Source organism: Rhagoletis zephyria, unplaced genomic scaffold (assembly GCF_001687245.7).
Source record: "Rhagoletis zephyria isolate East Lansing unplaced genomic scaffold, Rhagoletis_zephyria_1.1 Rzeph_scaffold_00533, whole genome shotgun sequence".
Classification (NCBI taxonomy): domain Eukaryota; kingdom Metazoa; phylum Arthropoda; class Insecta; order Diptera; family Tephritidae; genus Rhagoletis; species Rhagoletis zephyria.
In genome coordinates, this window is record NW_016157617.1 from 171,795 (window position 1) to 196,014 (window position 24,220).

General features: G+C 36.6%; 2 protein-coding genes across 2 annotated transcripts; both read right to left on the reverse strand.

Annotated features, from left to right (window-relative positions):
* Nucleotides 1-530: 530 nt before the first annotated feature.
* LOC108360179 (myoneurin-like) lies at nucleotides 531-12,051 on the reverse strand. Its single transcript, XM_017612362.1, has 3 exons — nucleotides 12,028-12,051; nucleotides 792-3,289; nucleotides 531-725 (listed from the first exon to the last, which is right to left on the reverse strand). The coding sequence occupies exons 1-2, from the start codon at nucleotides 12,049-12,051 to the stop codon at nucleotides 2,312-2,314; spliced, it is 1,002 nt and encodes a 333-aa protein (XP_017467851.1). The 3' UTR covers nucleotides 531-725; nucleotides 792-2,311.
* A 262-nt stretch (nucleotides 12,052-12,313) lies between these two features.
* Nucleotides 12,314-13,523, reverse strand: LOC108360180 (zinc finger protein OZF-like). Its single transcript, XM_017612363.1, has 2 exons — nucleotides 13,497-13,523; nucleotides 12,314-13,446 (listed from the first exon to the last, which is right to left on the reverse strand). The coding sequence occupies exons 1-2, from the start codon at nucleotides 13,521-13,523 to the stop codon at nucleotides 12,499-12,501; spliced, it is 975 nt and encodes a 324-aa protein (XP_017467852.1). The 3' UTR covers nucleotides 12,314-12,498.
* Between the last annotated feature and the right edge of the window lie 10,697 nt (nucleotides 13,524-24,220).

A 24,220-nucleotide genomic window follows, 5' to 3' on the forward strand; every position in this document is an offset into this window, starting at 1 on the left:
GAGTAAAGTCCTCTCTCGACGTACGAAAACCACGCTCTATAAGTCACTCATCATGCCCGTGCTGGTATATGGCGCAGAAGCATGGACAATGACAACATCCGATGAGGCGGCTCTTGGAGTGTTTGAGAGAAAGATTTTGCGGAAGATTTACGGGCCTTTACGCGTTGGCGACGGCGAGTACCGCAGACGATGGAACGATGAGCTGTATGAGCTTTACAACGATATGGACATAGTGCAGCGAATTAAAATACAGCGGCTCCGCTGGCTTGGTCATGTCGTTCGAATGGACACCGACGCTCCAGCTCTGAAAGTATTCAACTCGGAACCCGCTGGTGGTAGCAGAGGAAGAGGGAGGCCCCCACTGCGATGGAAAGATCAGGTGGAGAAGGACTTGGCTTCACTTGGCGTTTCCAATTGGCGTCAGTTGGCACAGAGGAGAAACGACTGGCGTGCTTTGCTGAACTCGGCCAAAATCGCTTAGGCGGTTACAGCGCCAAAAAAGAAGAAGAAGAAGAAGAAGTATTTCCAGCAGTCTTTAAGTTTTCTCTATTTTATATTCAATTTCATTTCTTCTCATTTCTTCAATGAAATAGTTGTGCCTTTTCTTTTCTTCTAGCTTTTCTCTTTTAATTACGTTCGCTTTTTTGATTTCCTCCAACTTTTCTTTTTTCATAAGCTCAACTGCCTTGAAATGTTTCTTCTTAAGATCGTATATTTTGTCTAGCCTATAATATGTAAAAAAAAAGTATTTTATTAAGAATACATTTTTGTAAAATGAAAATAAATCGAACCTTTGGTAAATTTTTTTTAAGTTGTCCCGATACTCGTCCTGATTTGCCACTCCAGTCTTTATGTTTGCGCAGATTTCCTTCTGTATTTTTATTTCCTCAGTCAGAGCAAGTTCGGCCCTTGCTTTTTTTGAAACGTTTTTTTTTTAGGATGATGCCTTCTTGCTAGTGGATGGCACTTCAGTATTATCTGCAGAAGCTTCTTCACTGACAAATTCAAATGAATCTGCTGAAACAAGGGACACATTTATAGTCGTATAATCTGCATGACTTGCTTCGCTGATGACCATAGATTCATCCGAAGTTTCATTTTGGGTTACATTCAGTAACTCTACTTCTGGGCAGAAGTTTTCATTGCAGATCTCATTCAAGTTATCTTGCAGGCCAAACTTCTTTACGGGCAATCCTTCTACCGACTGCTTCATCCCAATCAATTTAAAAATGGCTTCTTAAAGGGGGGAGAGTACTTTCACCATATGTGGGCTGCCTCCAGTACCTTTTACATTAACAAACTACTGACACAATTTTACATGCATACACCGATTCTCTTTTTGAAACATTGAAATCACCTTTTTCCATTCCACAATGGTTTTAGTTGGGGGGGCCTGCCGCAGTCAGCTCAACATTACCCTTCTGCCGAAATCGGGTGAGCTCCTCCTTATTTCCTTTAAAAAATCCTCTCGCAATAGCAGGATTCTCCTCCATCATGTTGACAAGGATTCCCATTTGGGTTTTATTTGTTGTTTTCGACCTTAAACAAAAAATGTATGTCTTTTTCTTCCATTTTATCAAAATACTCACATTTTTGCAGCAAACTCCCTTGAAAATTCGAGATGAAATAATTCTAACGGATTTCGAAGAGTTTCCGCACTTTCTTTATATTTAAAATACCTACTTTTCATGTTCGAAACTTTTCGAAGATGTTTAGGATAGGCGGAAAGCGAGATATTCTGCAAAACTCTTTTATTTAGAATAGTAGGATTGCGGAAAGAGAAAAAACTCGTGCGGAAATATAATTTAGGATTGGGCTGTATATTAAGAGAGCCAATGTGGCGAAAAATCAATTTAGCTCGTTTACAAAAAGTATAATCAACTAGGTCCGAATCGCGGAATTCGATATCAAACGTAACTCTTATGGAGGACACGATGGATTCGATAGCATGGGCACTTTATTCGATTCGCTTCAAAACGAGTAATCATTTGATCACGAATGCCGCGATTGGGGCCCTGTTTTTGCGATCGATTACGCCGACACACAAAAAAAGTAGTGAAAAAATAGCAAAAAAAAAATCGTAATTTTCTCAATTGACTCAAAATTCAGGACGCTTACGAGTCAAACGGACTTCAGATTCGGATTCAGCGGGTTGAAGTACATGTCGGTAGGTGGGTCTGGTTAAAAGCACACGTCACTGTTTTTTATGTGCCAGTGTAATTCATGCACCTTTAACGTTTTCAGCACTAAATAAGTACTTCTGTCATGGATGCATTCCATCTTTAAACCAAAGTACAAATGAATTAGAGATTTATTCAGAATTATTACTCTTAGTAGCAGATAAACATATTCCATGCGATTTTACATGCCCACTTAATCCAGCGAACTGCGCAAATCGTTTTCCACAAATTTTGCATACAAATTTCTTTTCCTTATTATGAACGTGTTTGTGTTGACGAAGTAGTTTCCGACTTGTAAATCCTTTATTACAGACGTCACATATTTTGTCCCGCACGTTCCGATGAACGGCCATATGCTCTCTAAGGTTACGGTTATTATAAAATGCCTTTGGACAAATTGTACACTTAACACCAGGACCACGATTTTCGTGTCGCACCATATGCTCTTTAAATTCACGTCGCATTTGGTATCTCTTGCCGCAAATATCGCAAACGTGCGGCTTTTCGCCTGTGTGTTGAAGCATGTGGGTTTTTAACTCAGTTGTGGTTGCAAAAGACTTGCTGCACACTTCACAGCTGTAGTAGTAGTCTTGAGCGTGTCTTCGTAAATGTACCGTTAAATTAGTTGCCAGCTGAAATCCTCTTCCACAAACAATACATTTAAATGGTAGCGACCCATCATGGGATGCTATATGTATGGTATACTGGCTTAGGCTGGCAAGTAAATTTCCACAAACCGAGCATTCAAAAGGACGAACATCGATCTCAGCAAATGCTAAGTGCTCGTAATATGGGAATTTCGGTTTATAACTACGTTTGCTTTTTTGACATACTATTTTTTGATTCTTTTCGTATGTACATATTTTGCGCAGTCGAGAAATTTCCTTCTCCAAATCACGTTTACTTAATTTTAATTTAAACTTTTTGTTCAATTCTTGAAGCATATTCTCCAAGGCTTCTCGACGCCTGTTAGCGAATCTATATGCCATCTCCTTTTCATTCCATAGACATGGTTGTGTCTTGTATATTTTGGCCAATTCGACTAATTGTGCATCTTTTGACAAACTGTTGGGTCCTGAGAATGTAGTAGAGTTCGGGTCCACTGTTTCCTGTTAAAATATAAAAATATCAGAAATATAAGCGAAAAAAAAAATGTTTTTTTGTTTGTTTGTCTGGTTATATGCGGTAAGAACGTTTCTAAAAATGAATCACAAACTCAGATCCAATGGTTCACTTACACATTTTTTAGCATTCATAATAGTATATTTGTAACATGTTGTTTGAAATGCTATGACTTTTTCAAACTTAAAAACCTTTAATGAAAGGTTTTGACTTTTCAAACTCAAAACCCTTGAAACTTGAGAGTCGTTTAGTCAATGCCTCAGGAACATAACTCTAAAGCGGTGCTCTGCGGAGTATGTGCGTAATAAAACCGTACCAAATTATCTGGAGTGTTTTTCTGCTGCCGCTGTGATGCAGTAATTAGCAGTGCGCGCTACGATTCCCCAGGGCCTGGGTTCTATCCCAGTTTCCGACCAACATCAAAAAGTTTTTTCTAACAGCGGTCGCCCTGGGGAGACAACGGCAAGCCGCCGAGGTATTTCTGCCATGAAAAACAGCTTCTCATAAAAATACAATCACCGTTTGTAATAGCGGCGCACGCCACAAATCGGAAAAGCTCGACGAAGCACTAACATATTGTGGAAGCGCTAATCTAGTATTATTATTATTAATGAAATAAAACGCGCAGCTTAATCATAGTTAGGAGCAAACTTCCACCATATATTTTTTAAAATTTGGGTGTCTACCACATCTACCACACAAGGCTTAAAATCTACCACATTTTTAGACAGAACATATGTTTAAAATTTCCACGTAACTCTAAAATTTCATCTCAATTCTAATACGAAATAAAAAAATTTATCAATAAATTTTTAAAAAGGTACATCATAAATTTATTTTTAAATATATCTGTGCCTTAACTTTTTAATATTTAAAAAATCCGTATATTTATATTTGCTAAAGTATTATGCAATGGAAAAATAATTTGGGATTCTTTTCGAATAAATTAATCTGTAGGATTTTTCTCAAATTAATTAAAAAAATATTTTTGAAGTGAAACTTCTTTAGCGGCGGTTGGTTGGTTGGGAGTAAATTGGCAAATTCACCGGAAGTTGCACATGGAAGTGGTGCAACGGAAGTGATGCAACGGAAATGTTTGCGGCTGAAACAAGTGTTTCTTGAGTGTATGCACATGGTATTAATTTAACAAAAATTTGCTAATAAAAGGTTAAAGAATAACACTTAGAAAAAGACAAGAATGGAAGTAAAGGCGAGTACGTACATAGATAAAGAAAAGGATAAAGGCAAAGGTAAAAATAAAAAAAATAAGCAAAGATGCGTAAAGATAAAGGCAAGAATGAAGACACTTTGCTTATATACAAATATAAGGGCAAAGGTGAAGGGGAATATGTAGATGAAGAAAATGATAAACATAAATGTAAAGACAAAGAGGAGGATGAAAATACCGATAAAAATAAAGATGAAGAGAGGGGAAGAGATATTTTTATCGGCTTTGTTATCGAAATTTTCACCGATATTGTTATCAATTTTGCTATCGATATTTTCGGAACTTATCGATAAAATAATCGGTCAAGTGAGAGATAGATTATATAATGCTTTTAAAATCAGAGTGGATCAAGTAATAAAAGGCAAAGGAACATCCAACAATGGAAATCTCGCCAGAAAATTCCTTGATAGACCCAAAGACTTTGCCAACGCTTTAGATATTGACGAGGAGTCAAGTTTGCAATCTCGCTACTATCACTAAAGTTTACAGAAGTGCGTTCGAGATTGAAGTAGAGCTTAAAAAGTTTCGTGATTTTACTTATAAACTCCACTACATAAAATATCCATGGGCTCGCATAAACACTTCCATGCATAAAATTTTGCAACATGGTCCTGATATTGTGCGGCAGTTTCCAATACCTGTTGCATTTTATGCTGAAGATGCTCTCGAAAGTATGCACAAAATACACGAAGAGACAATTCGGGGACATTCCAGAAGAAATAGTAGAGAAAACGCTATCTTGGACACTTTCAACAGGGCAGTATACTTGTCAGACCCAATAAATAAATATATTATAAATATATATATATATATATATATATATATATATAAATATAATTATTTAACTAATAAAACCGCATTTTCAGACAGTGGACTGACCCTGAAGACAGGAGTAATGAGGATTGATGCATACAAAAAGCGAGTGATAAGGACTTCGGTCGTCATTCTCCTCACCCCTTGTTTCAACCTCTAATTTGAGATACAGCAAAAAGAAAAGCGAAAGGACATCGATTTCTAAAATTTTCTGGATTTCAGAGACTTACCCATTATTTTAACCTCCAAATGAAGGGTTGATGATATCCCAGTAAATCAATCCTTGCAGAAGTAATTATAGGAATCGTTTTCGCCACCTATGAAAACACTTTATAAGGTTTTTCAGTGAATTTTCTGGGTTTTAGCCATTCACCCCTTATTTCAACCCTGAATTTAGGGGTCATCGAAAGGTCATCAATTTTTTGAACATGGTCAAGTTCGCCCCTCATTTCAGCCCCTCAAGTAAAGCGTGTTGACGTTCGGTTTAGTTTTCCTTTAACCGACATAACTTGAACTTTATTCATACAAAAAATGATTGCGCTAGCTCTTTTCCTTCTCGTTATATTAGATTTTAAACAAAAAAATGTGATTTAGCCCATAGTGTGACCCCTCGGTTGCCAATGGCAAATCTCCGTGTGTATTTCTGCCATGAAAAACAGCTTCTCATTAAAATACCATCGTCGTAAAACAATAGGTCCCTCCTCTTTGGGTGACAACATCAAGGTGCACGTTACAAATAGGAGGAGAACCTTGGCCAAACACTAAATATCGCACACCGTCTTTAAAAGAGTCACAACTCAAAATAATACGTTTGTCAGAAAATGCGAAAAACTATTTCTTTGCACATGATAATCATAAGTTTTTTTAACAAATTATAACAAAAATTTGCTCCAGCTTTTGCTGAAAGGTAAATAAAAGCTCTGCGTACATTTTTAGCGCAAAATCTCAAAATTTTCAATCAAATGCGTCAATCTAGTATTGTTATTATTTGAGCTTTTTGATCAGAATTTGTATACAATTTTTGGGTATGCAGTTACAAGGCTTATAAAACCTTAGTAAAATAAGTGCAAGTGTTAAGCGGCTAAATAATCGCATTAATCTTATAATTTTTTTTTTGTAGACGACTTTTTTCGGTTTCTTTCATATACGTAAATATAAATTACGGAAAACTGGTGTTATTTTTTATATATTTTTTTTTCGTAAACAGTCTTGCGCATATTGTTCCACAAAATTTTCATGTGTATATGGAAAAAAGTACAAAACGCTGTCGATAAAAAATTTGCACATGTTTTACTAAAATTGTATAAGCCTTGCAACTACATTTGTAAATATTCTGATTAAAATGTTCAAAATTTAGATAAAAATTTTTGAAATAAATTATGTTAAAACTTTGAACTTTAAAAGTTTACATCAAAGTAAATGATTTTTGTTAAAGCATGAACCATATTTTTATTTAAAACTAACAACAAAATTTTAGCTTAAAACATTCTAAATATTAAAAAAAAAAACACCATTCATCCACTTTTGACCGCCAGTGTAGTTGAAGCACAATGTTAAAATACAATGAAGTGTGAAATTAGGAAGGGAGCGCTTACTGCTGAATATGGAATGTTATTATCAAAGCTAAATACATAAATCAAACTTCTAAACTTGATACAAAAATTTAAAAAATTCAGCAAATCGATATAAAAATTTCGAACTTTTTACTCTAAATTTTAATCCTTCTGCAGTGTTTGGAATTTACCTCTCCCCCTAATGTTTTTGGGTAATTTTGACACAGTGATAGAAACTAGTTAATTCTAAGAAGAAAAAACGGTATTTCAAAATGTATTCAGCTAATATTTTATTTATCGCATTCAGACACTTTATCGACAAGTGCTTCAAAAATACTGTGGGTGTAAACCAACGAAAAAAAAATCTTCAATTTTTTGGAAAACCATAGCTGATTATGCTTTTAATGAATAGACAACGCCGCAGCTTATTTAAAACTACCTTACTCTGTAATTAAAGAATTTTTTCATGAAAATTGGACCATTTGACCCAATCATTGCAGAAGGTTAAGAAAATTGATAAATAAAGATGTAATTCTTATAGAAGAAAATATGCAACACCGTTCACATTTTTTTTAATTAACGAAAGTTTTTTTAAACTGTTCCTGGAAATACCGGAAAAGGCTTTCAGAAAAAAAATTATTCAAAATCAGCGCTGCTTCGAACATAACACTTTTTTACACTAAAACTTTGTGGTCTATAAAATCAGTCGATGAAAATCTGTTGATTTTTATTTTATTGTGTACTTTGAAAGATCGGCGTCACCCCTGGCTCTTAATTAGTTCATCGCAAGTGTAAATTAACTTAAAAAAATATTTAGTGTAACTACTCAAAATGACATTTTTTCTGAGCATTGTTAGAAATTTATTTTTATTTATTTTTTAGTGCAAGCCTTGGGGAGCAGCTTGCTTTCAGTCCCATTGGGATGATCAATATTTTATGATCAATTAATAAAAAAATTTAACTGGAAAAACATTGCGAATATTAAAAAAACAACAATAAAACTTCATTTGAAAGGTGCTACACATTTTTCAGTTTTAGTTCAGAAAGTTGAAATTCAGTTTGTATGATCACTGTGAAAGTGATGTTGCTAAGTTCTATATAAAGTATGACTTTTAATAAGTTCAACTGTGATATTTTTACTAAAAACAATGTTTCACCAATAAAAAATACGTAAATTTCAAGATATATTACTTATTTAAGATAAAATATATTTGTAACTATAGAACTAGGATATTGAAAGTTTTTCTGAAGATGATTTTTTTTTATTAAACACCGTTCACTTAGTTTTAGGCGCCATTACGTTTTTTTATTTTATTTATTATTTTATTATTATTATTATTATTATTTTTTTTTTATTATTTTGACTTCAGATTCAAATTTAGCCACCCAAAAAAATTCTTAAATCACATAATAATAAGCCATTCTTGGGCCATTCCATTGTGACTAGTGGGACATTTTACTCCAGAATGTGATCAATTGTGAGTTTTAACTATGCCGTCGGAGCTTATACAACAGCGAAAAATATTTTTTAACATAGAACGATAACTAATGTATAAAATTGCTTTAACAAAAATACTAAACGAGATCTTAGTTTTATGTAACTATCATTTGAATGAATGTGACTGGTGGGACACTGAAAAGAACTCTTTTTTACCCTTGTGCAATCAAAGATGAATTTTATATATGTATTTGTGTTGTAAAATATGAATTATACGCTTTCGTTTCCAAAAAAAACGAGGTGTATATGATCTTCATAGAAATATTAAAAAATATTTAAAGTTGTGACTGGTGGGACATCTCCTTGTGACTGGTGTCAAGTAATTATATATAAATAAATATAAGTTTCCATAGACAAAAATTGCAACTTCTTTTGATTTTTTTTAATATTTCATCACAGGTTAATGAAATGCAGTCATTTAATAAGAGGTGACTAATGAAATAGAGATAATTAGAGCATATTTAAATTTATGTCGTTATCCTCTTTTCAATGGAATGACCCTCTTAGTATTATCTATATATATAAAATAATAGCCGTTTTCGTTGTTCGGAGTTAACTCATAAACCACTGCATAGATTTCAGTCAAATTTTCAGTGGAGATACCTTGCATATATGATCCTATTTATTATAGGCTACCAGAAAACTCGCTAGGTGGCGCTGGGGTCGAGTTATTTATAAAAGTCGTATTTATGAACCGATTTCGTACAAATTCAAAACCTGTGCCATCTCCATTATGAAAAATACTTATTCGAAAAATAGACCCGCTAGGTAGCGCTGGAGTCGAGTTATTTATAAAAATCATATTTATGAACTGAGTTCTTTTAAATTCAAAATGTAAGCTACCAGCATGATGGAAAATATCTAAGTCATTTTATAGTATAACCTTTGTTTTCTGAGAGTGGAAAGCAGAAAACAAAAATTAACCAACATTTCATCACATTTAATGATTGGGCCCACATTTTTTGTGAGTTTTGGACGTTATAGTGATCCACTCTTCCCCATATTTTATATTTAGGGTTTTCTAATAAAAGAGATACTACTAACTAAATTTCATGGAAATCGGATGAAATTTAATGTTTCCGCCCAAAAGAGTAGAAGGCGTGGCAATTATTTCATCTTTACCAAATTTCATAAATCCCTATTTCTAAGTAAAACTAGAGCACATGTCAAGTTTTAGTGAAATCGGCGCAGGTGTACTATTTATTCCACCTGCCTCCATATAGTCGAAACACTGCGCGGCGTCACACGTTTTTTTTTTCATACAAAGAAAATATTTGATACCCATTTTATGCCCATAATTTAAAAAATTAGTATATTCACATGAATTGGGGTTTTCAGAGGTTTTTGTGGTCGCTGTATTTGAATCTGAAGTCAAAATACCAAAGAAGAAAATGGCCGATCCAATATGGCGTTTAAAATCGTAAGACAATATTTTATGTAAAAAACTAACAAATGCCCGCTTGCTTCGCGGCGCCTAATAAGATCTTTTGCGTTGGCCAATTCAAAAATAGCGTTTAAAAGCAAAAGCGGTCTGTAAAGTAAACATTTTTAGTTTAAATTTAAACGACTAAAGAGCGAAATCCTCCTCACCACATATGCCAAAAATAGTAGCGCTGTGATTCCATATGGAATACTAATCCCTTTCGATGTCACGCGTTTTACCGATGGTATTATTTCCACCTGTGAGATCTCTGCCAAGCGTGCGTAATATTCTTCTATGATCTTGCAACTTCAGCATTGGTCCATGTAAGCCAATAAAAATCAAAGGAAACTCAAGAGCACAGATGAGCGTTTTAAATTATAGGAGGGCCAATAATCCACGCTTTCCCACAGGATGAAAAGTTTTCCCGTACATTGACTAAATGAGTCGTGTGATCTCTTAAATATCGTTCAAATGAAGCCATTGATATACCTATCGTTTTCCTTCTTGGACAGATGTGGTCGAATCCTTCTTTGTCAATTCGCCACTTTTACAATTCGTCTTAATATTTATGAATTGGTTTCTTCGAGTCTTACTGCTGTAATAACGACCGCCTCTACCAACTTCGCCAATCGGAGGTAGATGCAAGATCACGCTTACGCAGTCTTACGGTCTTTATATGCATACTTAAACGCATCCTTGATTTAGCCATCTGAAGAGTAAATTCGTTTAAGATAAACATAGGGCCAAAGTAGAACAAACCCCGGGGGGTTTCTATATATTTCGGGTGCAGCGTCATCCATTGGGTCCCTTTTGTGCAAAAACTTGAACGAAATCGGTTCATAAATACGACTTTTATAAATAACTTGACCCCAGCGCCACCTACCGAGTTTTCTGGTAGCCTATAATAGGACCATATATGCAAGGTATATCCACTGAAAATTTGACTGAAATCTATGCAGTGGTTTATGAGTTAACTCCGAACAACGAAAACGGCTATTATTTTATATATATATAGAAGACATCGCACGGTGCGCCGACAGCAAACAAAAATTCATTTAAATCAACGGTATTTCGTCACCTGAGTGGAAGACCGACCTATCTCGGCAGCTGGTTCGAAAACGGCTTTCTCAGAAAACTGTTCAAGAACGTCCCATTTCAGAATTTATTAAAATACACCCTATCCCAGAATTAGGTTGAAGAACGCCCTATCTCAAAACTCGGTTAAAAACAGCCTATCTCAGCTGAAAATACACTCAAAATGTGCTGAGGTAGAGCGTTTTTGAATCGGCAGCTGAGATAGGGCGTTGTTCAACCAAAGTCTGAGATAGGGCGTTCTTGAAAAGTTTTCTGAGATAGGGCGTTTTTGAACTGGCTGCCGAGATAGGCCGATCTTCCACTCAGGTGTCGATTTTGTAGATACCTGTTTTTTTTTTAATAAAATCAGGGATTACATGAAACCTTATTTCATGTTGTATTCGACCTTACTAACAACAACACTAACTTTTGGTGCGAGTGTATTCCCTGTTTGTTTAAGCATTGTGAAGTTAATCTATTGTATAAGGCTTTAAATCTCCCAGTACGGCATAGCCCAACCAATTACCTCAGAAAAAGTAATTGATTTCTGCTTATGTAGCAACTATTTTAAAATGGATGTATATTCACCTAGCAGCCTCCTTGAGATAAACCAAATGCTTACACTTGTGATAACTTTGCAAATACCTTTGAAAATACAATTAACTATTTCAGCATTTAATACTAAGTAATTTTAAATTGGTTGAAAAGAAATATGCAAAAGAAACATACTGACTTTGAATTAAGCCAAATGCATTTTAAAGTAGTTGAAAGCACATTTACATGTCTGGCAGTAGCTGAGCGTGCAGAGATGCCTGCTGTCACATGTTAGCTTCCAGAAGTTCCGGGTTCGAATCCCATGTGAAAATTACAATCAATTTTTTTTTGTATCTTGGAAATATGAAAAAGCATCTGTGAAGTGCAGAACGAAAGCGTATTGAAACGAAACATACTCGGCCCTTATATGGTTGTCGACGTCGACGTCAATGTCATTTTTTTTATCGAAAATAGCCCTCGTAAGTCTAACTCCATCTACGTTGACCGCAGTATTTTTGAGGAAAGGTGTTCCTCACAAAAAAACTGTGGTAAGCATAGCTGCAGTTGGACTTACGAAGGCTATTTTTTGACGAAAAAATTACATCGACGTCGGCATCGACAGCCATAATAGTGCCGACTGACTTTGAAGTGGTTTAAGCCAAATGCATTTTAAAGTAGTTGAAATCAAATGCGGAGTCGCATAATTGACTGTTTCCTAGGAAATCGCCATGGTAAAGTAAACAGTTCGTTCCAAGGAAGAAAATCGGATCTTCAATCAGTTGTGGTGTGCAAAAAAACTGGTTGAACATCAATATTTAAACTAGTTTCTTTCCGTACTGGGCTATTAAGAAATTACATTAATAACTGTATGTATTAAAATACATACAAAAAACCTTTTTACTTCTTTCTAACGCTCGCAGTAGGTAACTTTGTCCTTTTGCCCTTTCCACTCTTCATTTGTACAATTTAATACTGGGCGAAATCAAAATAATTTATGTACTATGTGACAAGAAAAATATTTGTGTATTTTGGGTTTACAGCAAAGTACAAATAAAATATAAAGTTATTAAAAATTAGTACTCAATATTAGCAGATAACGATGCTCCATGCGATTTTAAATGCCCACTTAGTCCAGCGGGTTGTGAAAAACGTTTTCCACAAATCCTACATTCAAATTTTTTTTCTGCATCATGAATGTGTTGGTGTTGACGAAGTTGTCTCTGAGTCGTAAATCCTTTATCGCACACATTGCATATTTTGTTCCGCACTTTTACATGAACTGAGGCCATATGGTCCCTAAGCTTATTTCTATTATAAAAGGCCTTTGGGCAAATTGAACACTGGTGAATTTTGCGTTGTTCGTGTCGCAGCAAATGCTCTTTAAATTCGTTTAGCATTCGGAAACTCTTGCCGCAAATATCGCAAACATACGGCTTTTCGCCAGTGTGAATACGCATATGGCTTTTTAACTCACTTGTGGTTGCAATAGACTTGTTGCATACCTCACAGCTGTAGTTGTAGTCTTGAACGTGTCTTCGTAAATGTACCGTTAAATTAGTTGCCAACTGGAATCCATGCCCGCAAACAATGCATTTAAATGGTAGCGATCCATCATGGGATGCCAAATGTATGGTATACTGACTTAAGCTACGAAGTAAATTCCCACAAATCGAGCATTCAAAAGGACGAACATCGATCTCAGCAAAAGCTAAGTGCTGGTAATATGCGAATTTAGGTTTATAAATACTTTTGTTTCGTTTACATGCTATTTTTTTGGTCTTTTCGTATGAACATATTTTCCGCAGTCGCGAAATCTCATTCTCCAACTCACGTTTAGTTAAGTTTAATTCAAATTTTGTATTGAATTTCTGAAGTATATATTCCAGGGCTTCTCGACGTCTGTTAGCAAATCTATATGCTATCTCATTTTCATTCCAGAGACATGGGTGCGTCTTGTATATTTTGGCCAATCCGACAAATTGTGCATCACTTAGCAAACTGTTTGGTCCGCAGAATGTTTCCTGTTAAAATATAAAAACATCAGATACATACATATTGATTTTAAGTATACGGTATTGGTCTGGTTAAACGTATTCATTTTTCTAAAAATGAATCCCAAGCTCAGATCCAATGGGAAAATATGAGTCACTTGTACACTTTTTAGCATTCATTAGCTTACATACATTTGTAGAGGACCGAAAAAACGGAAAAATCGCATATGCGGAAAATGCTCTACGGGTGATTCTGAGCAAGTTTGCTATGGATCTAAAACCAATTTCGAGCCAGCGATTTTTCAAGGGGAAGTTTCACATCTGTGCACACGATAACTCGAGTAAAAATTGAGGTATCTTTACGAAACTTGGTAATGTTTACTTCTTTTAAGCGTAGGACGGATAGTATTGAAAACGGGCAAAATCGCACCATAACCACGCCTACCTCCCATATAACGGTAGTTACTGTTATATTTTAGTAACTACTGACGCTTGTTAGCTGAAGATTGATATTTGCAATGACTTTTAGAAAATATTATAAATTGTCCACAATAGTTTTTCATTTAAAACGGCCTCGATCCCAATCAAAATTGTTGAATATAATTGTTATAAGGCCATAAAATAACAAAAAACAAAAAAAAATATATATACATTTTTGGAAAATAGGCGTAGCTACGTCTACTTATGATTACATTTGTATATCTTGGTAGCCGCTTCACCAATTTCTCCCAAACACAGTTGTTGGCCTTGTTGGCTGAAAATGTTTAAAGCCGGACAATAACCGCGCCCACATCCTATATAACGATATTTTTTTTTTCGACTAACATCAGTCACAGCCATAGCAATTTCACGATTTTTCCCGTTACGCGCCGAGTAAAACTGGTTAGCAGTTGGGCTTATCGTTCATCCATGTATGAGCCGTTTGACAAAAAATTATAAGTTCAGTTTTTTTTTTAATTTAAAGTATTCGACTTTTGAGTGAGATTTTTGAAAGACATCAACGTCAATAATTTATATATACCTCAGAACTTTGTTTGATTCATGGTACAATTATTACAGGTATTGTCTTCCCAGAGAGTTTTGCTTCACATCGAAATTCGTGCTCCCTTATTTTCATTTTGACGCATTTCAATGTTGATTCTTCTACTTTTAGTTGGCTGTGCTTTGGTTTTCGCTCAATTTAATTTTTATAATTTTTATAAAAAAAAAGAAAAAAAAAAATCGTTTAAAACAGTGAGGAATAATAATTTTTGATTTGTTTTCTAAGCATTTTTTATTTTTCGGCTTTTGCAATTAAATAAGTTCTCTGCGAGACGGTTTGTTATTAAAAAGTGGACATGTATGGTATATGGTGTACAGAAATATCCCTTTTCCCTTACAGTTAACCTTTTGGTGTGGGCAACAATGATGTTTTTCAAATAAGGCAGATCGGAAAATGCGCTCTCTGGGAATACAATACCTGTAATTATTGTACCATGGTTTGATTTACTTAAATATTACAAAAAACAATTGCCAAAAGATTTGTTGTAACTCGAGATTAGTGCCGTTTAAGATCAATTACGCAAGTGAAAACAAAAAGAACGTGCGCCTTTTTTGTTGTCTCTTCGATTTTGCAATTTAAATTTATAATTTGATAAAATGGAAAATAATTTTTCGTATATGTCATCAACTTCAGAAATGGATATAGCATTATCTACTTTATCTAGATCAAGGTGTATTAAACAAGGTGTGATTGACAACTCAGTGCGGCTCTCTTTTAACGTACTATAATGTCAAAAAGTATAAACAAACGAATTAACCCTTTGTGATGCATGTATCTTGTCAGCAGATGCCGTAGGCTTTTATTTCGATTATAGTTTTTTTTTACTTACATTACATATATTTTGTCAATAAAATAAAACAAATTGTTTATAAAATGGTTTGAGCAATTTTCTTGTTTTTAATTGCCCAAGTTTTATGCTTTTGTGTGTAATTTTTTTTAAACAAATTCAAATTTGAAAAAAAAACACATTTTCGAATGGGCTAAAAATTCATTTAAATTTGGCATTATAGCCTGTTTCTTACATGATTCAATAATTAAAGGTTTGCTCATTATTGACATTAGAGTTGTGACACTCCCTTAGCTCCCTTACAAAAGCTTTGCACACACACACGAACCCACACACAATGCTTTGCTAAGGGAGCCGATTTTGTCAAGAGGGAGCGAGAAAACTGCTTTTTGAGCAAACCTTTTATTATTGAATCATGTGTTTCTTATGAGAGCAATGTCAAAATCAATCACACTTTGTTGAATACATTTTGATCTAGATATACCATATGCCTTCTCCAGATGTTAGCGTTTTTGGAGTACCACAAGATTTTAGTGGCCTTAACTTAAAAAGCAAACGTAATGTATTAAAGTATTAGTTTTTTTTCTCCAACCACACGAAAGAAGAAGGAAAAATGTATGCTTACAAGAATTTCACTGCTGACGTGTCAAAAAAACTAACTGAAATATGGAATGGACATTGCATTGATCGTATGAATGAAAAAAGCGTCATACTAAAACTTAACCAGTTTATTAAAAAGTACAAAAAGAGAAACAAAAACTAAAATTAAGTTAAGAAGTTTTGTGGAATCGATTGATGATTTGTTTTTCATCGGGAAATGCAAATGTAAATTAAAAGCAAGCCTATGCCTTTGTGGGAAAATTCCGGAGAGGTTGACCTTTTTTATAACTTCATTGAAACCACGAGCTTACTCCAAAAGGTACTCGGCGTTGAATTTTGTGATGATGTGTTATATATTTGGCATATCTAACAGAGCAGCTTCATATTCAGCAACAGCTCTCTTCAAGGATATTGACTACAGAGATGAAACTGGAGACCTAATTAATATGTATAAGAATAAAGTCGCTAGAGAAAAGATGAAGGCACGGGAAGCAGTACGCAAAAGCCAAAGAGAAGACAGCAACCTCAACTACTTTTTATTTGCTAGACAAAAAAATGACGCATTAACAATGGTAAAAATTTACGGCAAATACCACCAAATCATGGTTAAAGAACCAGATTTAGTCGCCCTTAAAGAGCCGAACCCAAAACTATTAGGATATGTGAAAGTTCAAGCTGAAGATGCTTTTACCAAGCAAAGGCAGCTTTGGGAGTTTTTCAGCGAAAAGGGTTCCAGTTTAAATAATTTAATTGGCATTTGCAGCGATGGAGAAAACACTAACACAGACGTTTTGAATGGCATAGTAAGGCGTTTTGAGATCGATTTGGGAAGGCCGTTGCATTGGCTTACATGCCTTCTACATTTTAATGAGTTGCGTTTTCGATACCTATTTGAATTTCTCGATAATTCCAAAAAGAGCGGACCAAGAACTGCCAGCGGTTTAATAACCAAACATATTGGATGTTGTGAGAAAATGGTATGAAAACAGTTTTTTAGATATATTTTTTTAGAATTTTTTTTATTAAACACAAGTTTTTAAACTTTTTTCAGAGTGCAGTTGATTTAAGGAGTGCAATGGGGTATAGTCGTTGCGCTGGGTATGCAGTTACAGGTGCATGGCTATACTCAATCGCACTCTGGGCAACGTGAGCAACCCATGTGCAAGATGCGGTAACCAACCTGAGTGGAGCCTTGGGTCACGACAGAAAAAGAGGGAGCTGCTTCGGTGGGGCCACTCCGACTTATTCGGTTTAAGGGCTCACTGAAGTCTCCAGCGTCTGTTCACAGTAGGTGCGGCTGCAAGCAGGTGTCCGCTTGGAGTAAGCGGCTCGCTATATAAACGTTTATTTGGTAGCGAACCCACCCCGTCCCAGCAATGGGTTGTGCGCTGGGTTTGGGACCACTTCCAGTGAAGAAGCAAGGTAAAGCCTCGGATGAGACCCGCCCTTATGATGACGACCACGGCAAACGTTTAAAGGACTAAAGGACTACGATTTGAGGGCATGCACCTGGAATGTCCGGACCCTTAATGGGGAAGGTGCCTCTGCCCGGCTGGTTGATGTCCTCGTAAGGACAAAAGCTGACATCACCGCCATCCAAGAAATGCGTTGGACGGGGCAAGGCAAACAATGTCTGGGGCCTTGCGACGTCTACTACAGCTGCCATGTAAAGGAGCGCAAATTCGGAGTTGGATTTGTGGTGGGAGAGAGACTCCGTCGCCGAGTACTGTCGTTCACCCCGGTGGACGAGCGTCTAGCCACAATCCGCATCAAAGCGAGATTCTTCAACATCTCGCTCATCTGCGCCCATGCCCCGACGGAAGAGAAGGATGAGGCATCCAAGGATCTCTTCTATGCGCGCTTGGACTGCACGTACGAGCGCTGCCCCCGTCATGATATCAAAATCGTGCTTGGCGACTTCAATGCCAGGGTGGGCAAAGAAGGGATCTTTGGAACCACCGTCGGAAAATTCAGCCTCCACGACGAAACGTCCGACAACGGATTGAGGCTGATCGACTTCGCCGGGGCTCGAAACATGGTAGTATGCAGTACTATGTTCAAGCATAAAAAGATCCACCAAGCAACGTCTCCGGATCGAAAAACGAGAAACCAAATCGATCATGTTGTGATACACGGAAGGCACGCTTCCAGTGTTTTAGACGTACGCACACTCCGAGTCCCAAAAACATCGACTCGGACCACTACCTTATTGAAGCCAAGACACGCACCCGCACAGTGCCCCCTAAGTGGGCAAAAATCGAAAAATTTGTTATCTGCAATGTGAGCTTGTTTGGTATTTTTGTAAAGACAATTTATCCACTAAAAAGAATTAAACAGACATTTCCCTATAAAATTTATTTATATGCCGCCACTAAAGTCGACAAATTTTATACTAAGAATTTTAATAACAGCATAGCCATGCGTAAGCTCTTCACAGAAAAAACTGTCAAAAATATATTCTTTGAAATAAAATGTTGGTTTGACGTTTCTTGTTTCCATATAGATAGTAGAGAATTAAGGGAATTAAAAATTTGGAATAAAATTAAACACAGGATGTCCCTGCGGTGTTCCAAAAAAACATTTTTTTAAATTTCAAAAAATGCTAAATTTTAATGGAATGAATAAAGAATATATGTAAAAATAGGTTATTTTTTGGTTGTTGTTATTTCCGATCGGTTTCTATATATTTAATAAATTTCCTAGATAGGCTAGTCCGATCTGATTATCTTTAGTGCAAATAAAACAAGTTTATTCACTATTTTAGCCCAACGTATCGCTAATGCTAATAAGTTTAGCGAAACGTTGGACTGTAATAGTGGAATAAACTTGTTTTATTTGCACTACAGATAATCAGATCGGACTAGCCTATCTAGGAAATTTATTAAATAGGGTATTTTTTATTATTATTATTATTATATTTTATTAAATAGTACGGGATTTTAGCTTTCAAAAGAAGAAATAAAAACCTGTTCATTTTTTGCAGTAATGCGTTTTTCGCTAATGCATATAATAATTTTTCCATTTTTTGTCACTGCCATGAGATCTGCACGATTCGTTCCATTTTCAAAAATGAAGTGTCAGATTAAAAAACTTGATCTGTGGACAATAGAAGGTTTATTTTTTTTATAGAGTTGCCACCTGGTAAAAAATTAGATTGTTAAAAAATTAGATTAACATTTTTTTATAAGTTAAATGAATTACTAAGAGATGGTTATCAATCGAAATGTGTGTTAGCTACATGTAGAGAGTTGCCACCTGTTTAAAAAATCAAATTCCACTTGAATTAAAGGAATTAGGTAATTGAAATAGATAAGTATCACCATAAGGGTGTCAGACGAAAAAGGTTTGAGAAGGTTTTAGCTTAAAAATATTACGAAAAGGGTTGCCACCTGTTTGTAAAATCAAATTTGGTTAACCTAAATTAATAATTACGTCAAACCATAGGACTACGCCAGCGTATTTGTTGTTTTATTACAAATACATACATTGTCAATCAGTGATTTGTTCTGATTACATTCCTTTTAAATTACTGGACTCTTGCATTAACTCAGTAATGTTTTTACTCTCCACTTATTTCTTGCTAAATTAGTCAAATTTTTTTCATTTGTCTGATACTCGTATTGATATACATATTTCAGTTACACACACACGGAAACACAAACAACCAAAAAGAAGTTACCTTATTCCCTTAATTAAAGTGAATTTGATTTTTTAAACATGTGGCAGCCCTTCTACGTGTCATTTAGAGGTAAAGTATTTTCAAAACTAGTTCAATTGATACCCATATTGTAATATCTAATTCATTTAACTTACTAAATAATTTTAATAAAATTTGGAACAGCTGGCAACCCTTTTCAAAAATAAAAACCTTCATTGCACATCTACAGGCCAAGCACTGTCATTTGACACCTCACTTTTGAAAATAGAACGAACTATATGTACGTACCTATTTAAAAGAAACAAGAACCCAAATTTTCAACTTCAAACTACATTTACAGTGAAAATATGAAAGTTATCCTAAACCCAATTGCATTTTTGAATCTAGCGCCCTCAATTTTAATAAGAAGCGAATTTTCATTTAAATCCGTCCATAATTCTATTTTTGCCCACTTTTTATATGGAAGGGAAGCACTGTGACCCGCCTGTGCAGCAAAAAACGTGCGCCCAAATATGCAAGGAAAGCTTAACGTAGAAAAGCTGCAACCACAACAGACAGCCAGTGCTTCCGCTACTCGACTCTCACACCTGCTCTCAGAGAGCTCTCTTCAACAAACCGNTTTTTATATGGAAGGGAAGCACTGTGACCCGCCTGTGCAGCAAAAAACGTGCGCCCAAATATGCAAGGAAAGCTTAACGTAGAAAAGCTGCAACCACAACAGACAGCCAGTGCTTCCGCTACTCGACTCTCACACCTGCTCTCAGAGAGCTCTCTTCAACAAACCGACATATGCGAGCAGTGGAACCACATCTCCTGCTCAATAAGTACCGCCGCCGAAGAAGTAGTCGGCGCGCTAAGTGGGACCGCTCTAGGGGTCTGAAGAGGGAAGCGAGACGTATTTGCCGCAATAAAAGGAAAGAAAGGCCGAAATACGTGAGTGCGAAGAGCTTGAAATGCTGGCCGACAGGAAGAATGCCCGAAAATTTTATCAGAGAGTTAGGCGACTTACAGAAGGTTTCAAGACCAGGGCNTAAAGTTGCTGGAGCTGCCAGCCTGCCAGCTGAGCTATTCAAGTACGGCGGCGAGTAGTTGATAAGGTGCATACATCAACCCTAGTGCAGAATATGGTCAGATGAACGCATGCCCGACGACTGGAATTTAAGTGNGGTACTTAAATTATGGAGGGAACACTTTTCCGCCCTACCGAATGGTAGCTGCATGGAAAGTTGTGGAGATAGGGTTGCCAGATTTTTTATGCGCGAAATCAGTACATTAGACTTTTTCATGCTAAAAAAATCAGTACTTTTCAGTACATTTTTATTCAAAGCAAAATTATTAATGTAATTAACAGAAAATAATTTAAAACGCCTTAGTTCTTGTCTTTAACAATATTTTGGTATATAAATAAAATATAGTTCATAAAAAATAAAAGTGTTATTCATTTTAACATGAGTGTACGCATCATTGTACACAGGAGCCAATAAATTATTTTGTATTTGTGACTTTTTGAATAGCAGTAATGAGATCATTCCCATTTTCAGGGTTTAAATAGTCAAGGAATTCTATACATTTCATTTTAAAATTACTTTTAAAATGAAGTTCACTTTCAAAAATTTTAATTAGAAGCCGGTTTCTCTCTTTGCGCCAGGAAACGAACTTTATTCTTAAGATCCTCTCATACTGTGAAAAAGTAACACTTTTTAAGGAGTTCATCTATATTTCCGCATGGCTTAAATAATTTTTCAACTACGCAAAAACTGTGAAAGACTAAGAATTCGCTAAAAAGAGTATCTAACTCTGTGTTTTGTATGCAAAACTCTTTTACAATGTCAGTAAATTGAGAAAAAGGAGTTGTAAGTTATAGGCAAAACCCATTCGAATATTGAAATTTATTTTTATTAAACTGAAAGTTATTTTCGAGATAACGAACAACACACGACAAAAATTTAAGCCTTCTTTTTAAATTATTTCTGCTCCATCATATTATCGCAACTGGTACGTAACGACCCGGCGATATGCCCCTAAACGATTGATCTTTTTGTTGTATTAATTTCTTGGACATATCAAACATTATCTGAAACATGTCAACTATACTTAAATTATTTTCTTCTTATTTTTTACAGTACAGTTTAAGGAAGTTCCAACGTTATGTAAAAACCTTAAGAAAATACTAAAGTATATTGTTTGAATCGAAAATTCAGTACAAATCAGTACAAATTTTGACAAATCAGGACATTAGCGTACTGATTGAAGAAGTTAATAAAATCAGTACAAGAGTTGAAAAATCAGTACTGTACTGATAAAATCTGGTCAGGCAACCATATGTGGAGAAGAACCCGAGCCCGCAGTCGATGATGACGCAGTCGACGTTCCACCGCCTGATTATGACGAGGTACGAATAGCAATAACGCGGCTGAAAAACAATAAAGTTGCTGGAGCTGCCAGCCTGCCAGCTGAGCTATTCAAGTACGGCGGCGAGTAGTTGATAAGGTGCATACATCAACCCTAGTGCAGAATATGGTCAGATGAACGCATGCCCGACGACTGGAATTTAAGTGTGCTCTGCCCAGTCCACAAGAAAGGCGACCCCGCCATTCGCGCCAATTACCGCGGGATNGAACAACACACGACAAAAATTTAAGCCTTCTTTTTAAATTATTTCTGCTCCATCATATTATCGCAACTGGTACGTAACGACCCGGCGATATGCCCCTAAACGATTGATCTTTTTGTTGTATTAATTTCTTGGACATATCAAACATTATCTGAAACATGTCAACTATACTTAAATTATTTTCTTCTTATTTTTTACAGTACAGTTTAAGGAAGTTCCAACGTTATGTAAAAACCTTAAGAAAATACTAAAGTATATTGTTTGAATCGAAAATTCAGTACAAATCAGTACAAATTTTGACAAATCAGGACATTAGCGTACTGATTGAAGAAGTTAATAAAATCAGTACAAGAGTTGAAAAATCAGTACTGTACTGATAAAATCTGGTCAGGCAACCATATGTGGAGAAGAACCCGAGCCCGCAGTCGATGATGACGCAGTCGACGTTCCACCGCCTGATTATGACGAGGTACGAATAGCAATAACGCGGCTGAAAAACAATAAAGTTGCTGGAGCTGCCAGCCTGCCAGCTGAGCTATTCAAGTACGGCGGCGAGTAGTTGATAAGGTGCATACATCAACCCTAGTGCAGAATATGGTCAGATGAACGCATGCCCGACGACTGGAATTTAAGTGTGCTCTGCCCAGTCCACAAGAAAGGCGACCCCGCCATTCGCGCCAATTACCGCGGGATCAGCCTTCTAAGCTTAGGTTACAAGGCCTTATCGAGTGTATTATGTGAAAAACTGAAGCCCACCGTCAATGAACTGATTGGGCCTTATTAGTGTGGCTTTAGACCAGGCAAATCCACCATAGACCAGGTATTCACAATACGCCAAATCTTGGAAAAGACCCGCGAGAAAGGGATCCACACTCACCACCTATTTGTCGATTTTAAAGCCGCTTTCGACTGCACTAAAAGGAGTTGCCTATACGCCGCTGAATTTGGCATCCCCTCAAAACTCATACGGCTGTGTAAAATGACATTGAGCAATACCACCAGCTCCATCAGAATTGGGAAACACCTATCCGAGCCGTTCGCCACCAAACGGGGTTTCAGACAGGGCGACTCTCTTTCATGTGACTTCTTTAATTTGATGTTGAAGAAGATAATAAGAGCTGCAGAACTGAACCAGCATTAACACCGATAATAATGTCAGCTTTGAAATCCAACGCAGAATCTCTCTTGCCAACAAGTGCTACTTTGGACTGAGTAGGCAATTTAGGAGTAAAGTCCTTTCTCGACGTACGAAAACCACGCTCTGTAAGTCACTCATCATGCCTGTGCTGATGTAGGGCGCGGAAGCATGGACAATGACAACATCCGTTGGCGACTGCGAGTACCGCAGACGATGGAACGGTGAGCTGTATGAGCTTTACAGCGACATGGACAGAGGCTCCGCTGGCTTGGCCATGTCGTTCGAATGGACACCGACGCTCCAGCTCTGAAAGTATTCAACTCGGAACCCGCTGGTGGTAGCAGAGGAAGAGGGAGGCCTTCGAACNGTCAGGCAACCATATGTGGAGAAGAACCCGAGCCCGCAGTCGATGATGACGCAGTCGACGTTCCACCGCCTGATTATGACGAGGTACGAATAGCAATAACGCGGCTGAAAAACAATAAAGTTGCTGGAGCTGCCAGCCTGCCAGCTGAGCTATTCAAGTACGGCGGCGAGTAGTTGATAAGGTGCATACATCAACCCTAGTGCAGAATATGGTCAGATGAACGCATGCCCGACGACTGGAATTTAAGTGTGCTCTGCCCAGTCCACAAGAAAGGTGACCCCGCCATTCGCGCCAACTACCGCGGGATCAGCCTTCTAAGCATAGGTTACAAGGTCTTATCGAGCGTATTGTGTGAAAGACTGAAGCCCACCGTCAATGAACTGATTGGGCCTTATCAGTGTGGCTTTAGACCTGGCAAATCCACCATAGACCAGGTATTCACAATACGCCAAATCTTGGAAAAGACCCGCGAGAAAGGGATCCACACTCACCACCTATTTGTCGATTTTAAAGCCGCTTTCGACTGCACTAAAAGGAGTTGCCTATACGCCGCTGAATTTGGCATCCCCTCAAAACTCATACGGCTGTGTAAAATGAC

Excerpts from the sequence above, each read along its gene's own strand:
- LOC108360180 (XM_017612363.1), bottom strand. The coding sequence starts at position 13,523 with ATGAATACGTTTAACCAGACCAATACC. Across the intron at positions 13,447-13,496 it reads CGTTTAACCAGACCAATACC|GAAACATTCTGCGGACCAAA; the intron begins GTATACTTAAAA and ends ATATTTTAACAG.
- LOC108360179 (XM_017612362.1), bottom strand. The coding sequence starts at position 12,051 with ATGGCTGTCGATGCCGACGTCGAT. Across the intron at positions 3,290-12,027 it reads CTGTCGATGCCGACGTCGAT|GAAACAGTGGACCCGAACTC; the intron begins GTAATTTTTTCG and ends ATATTTTAACAG.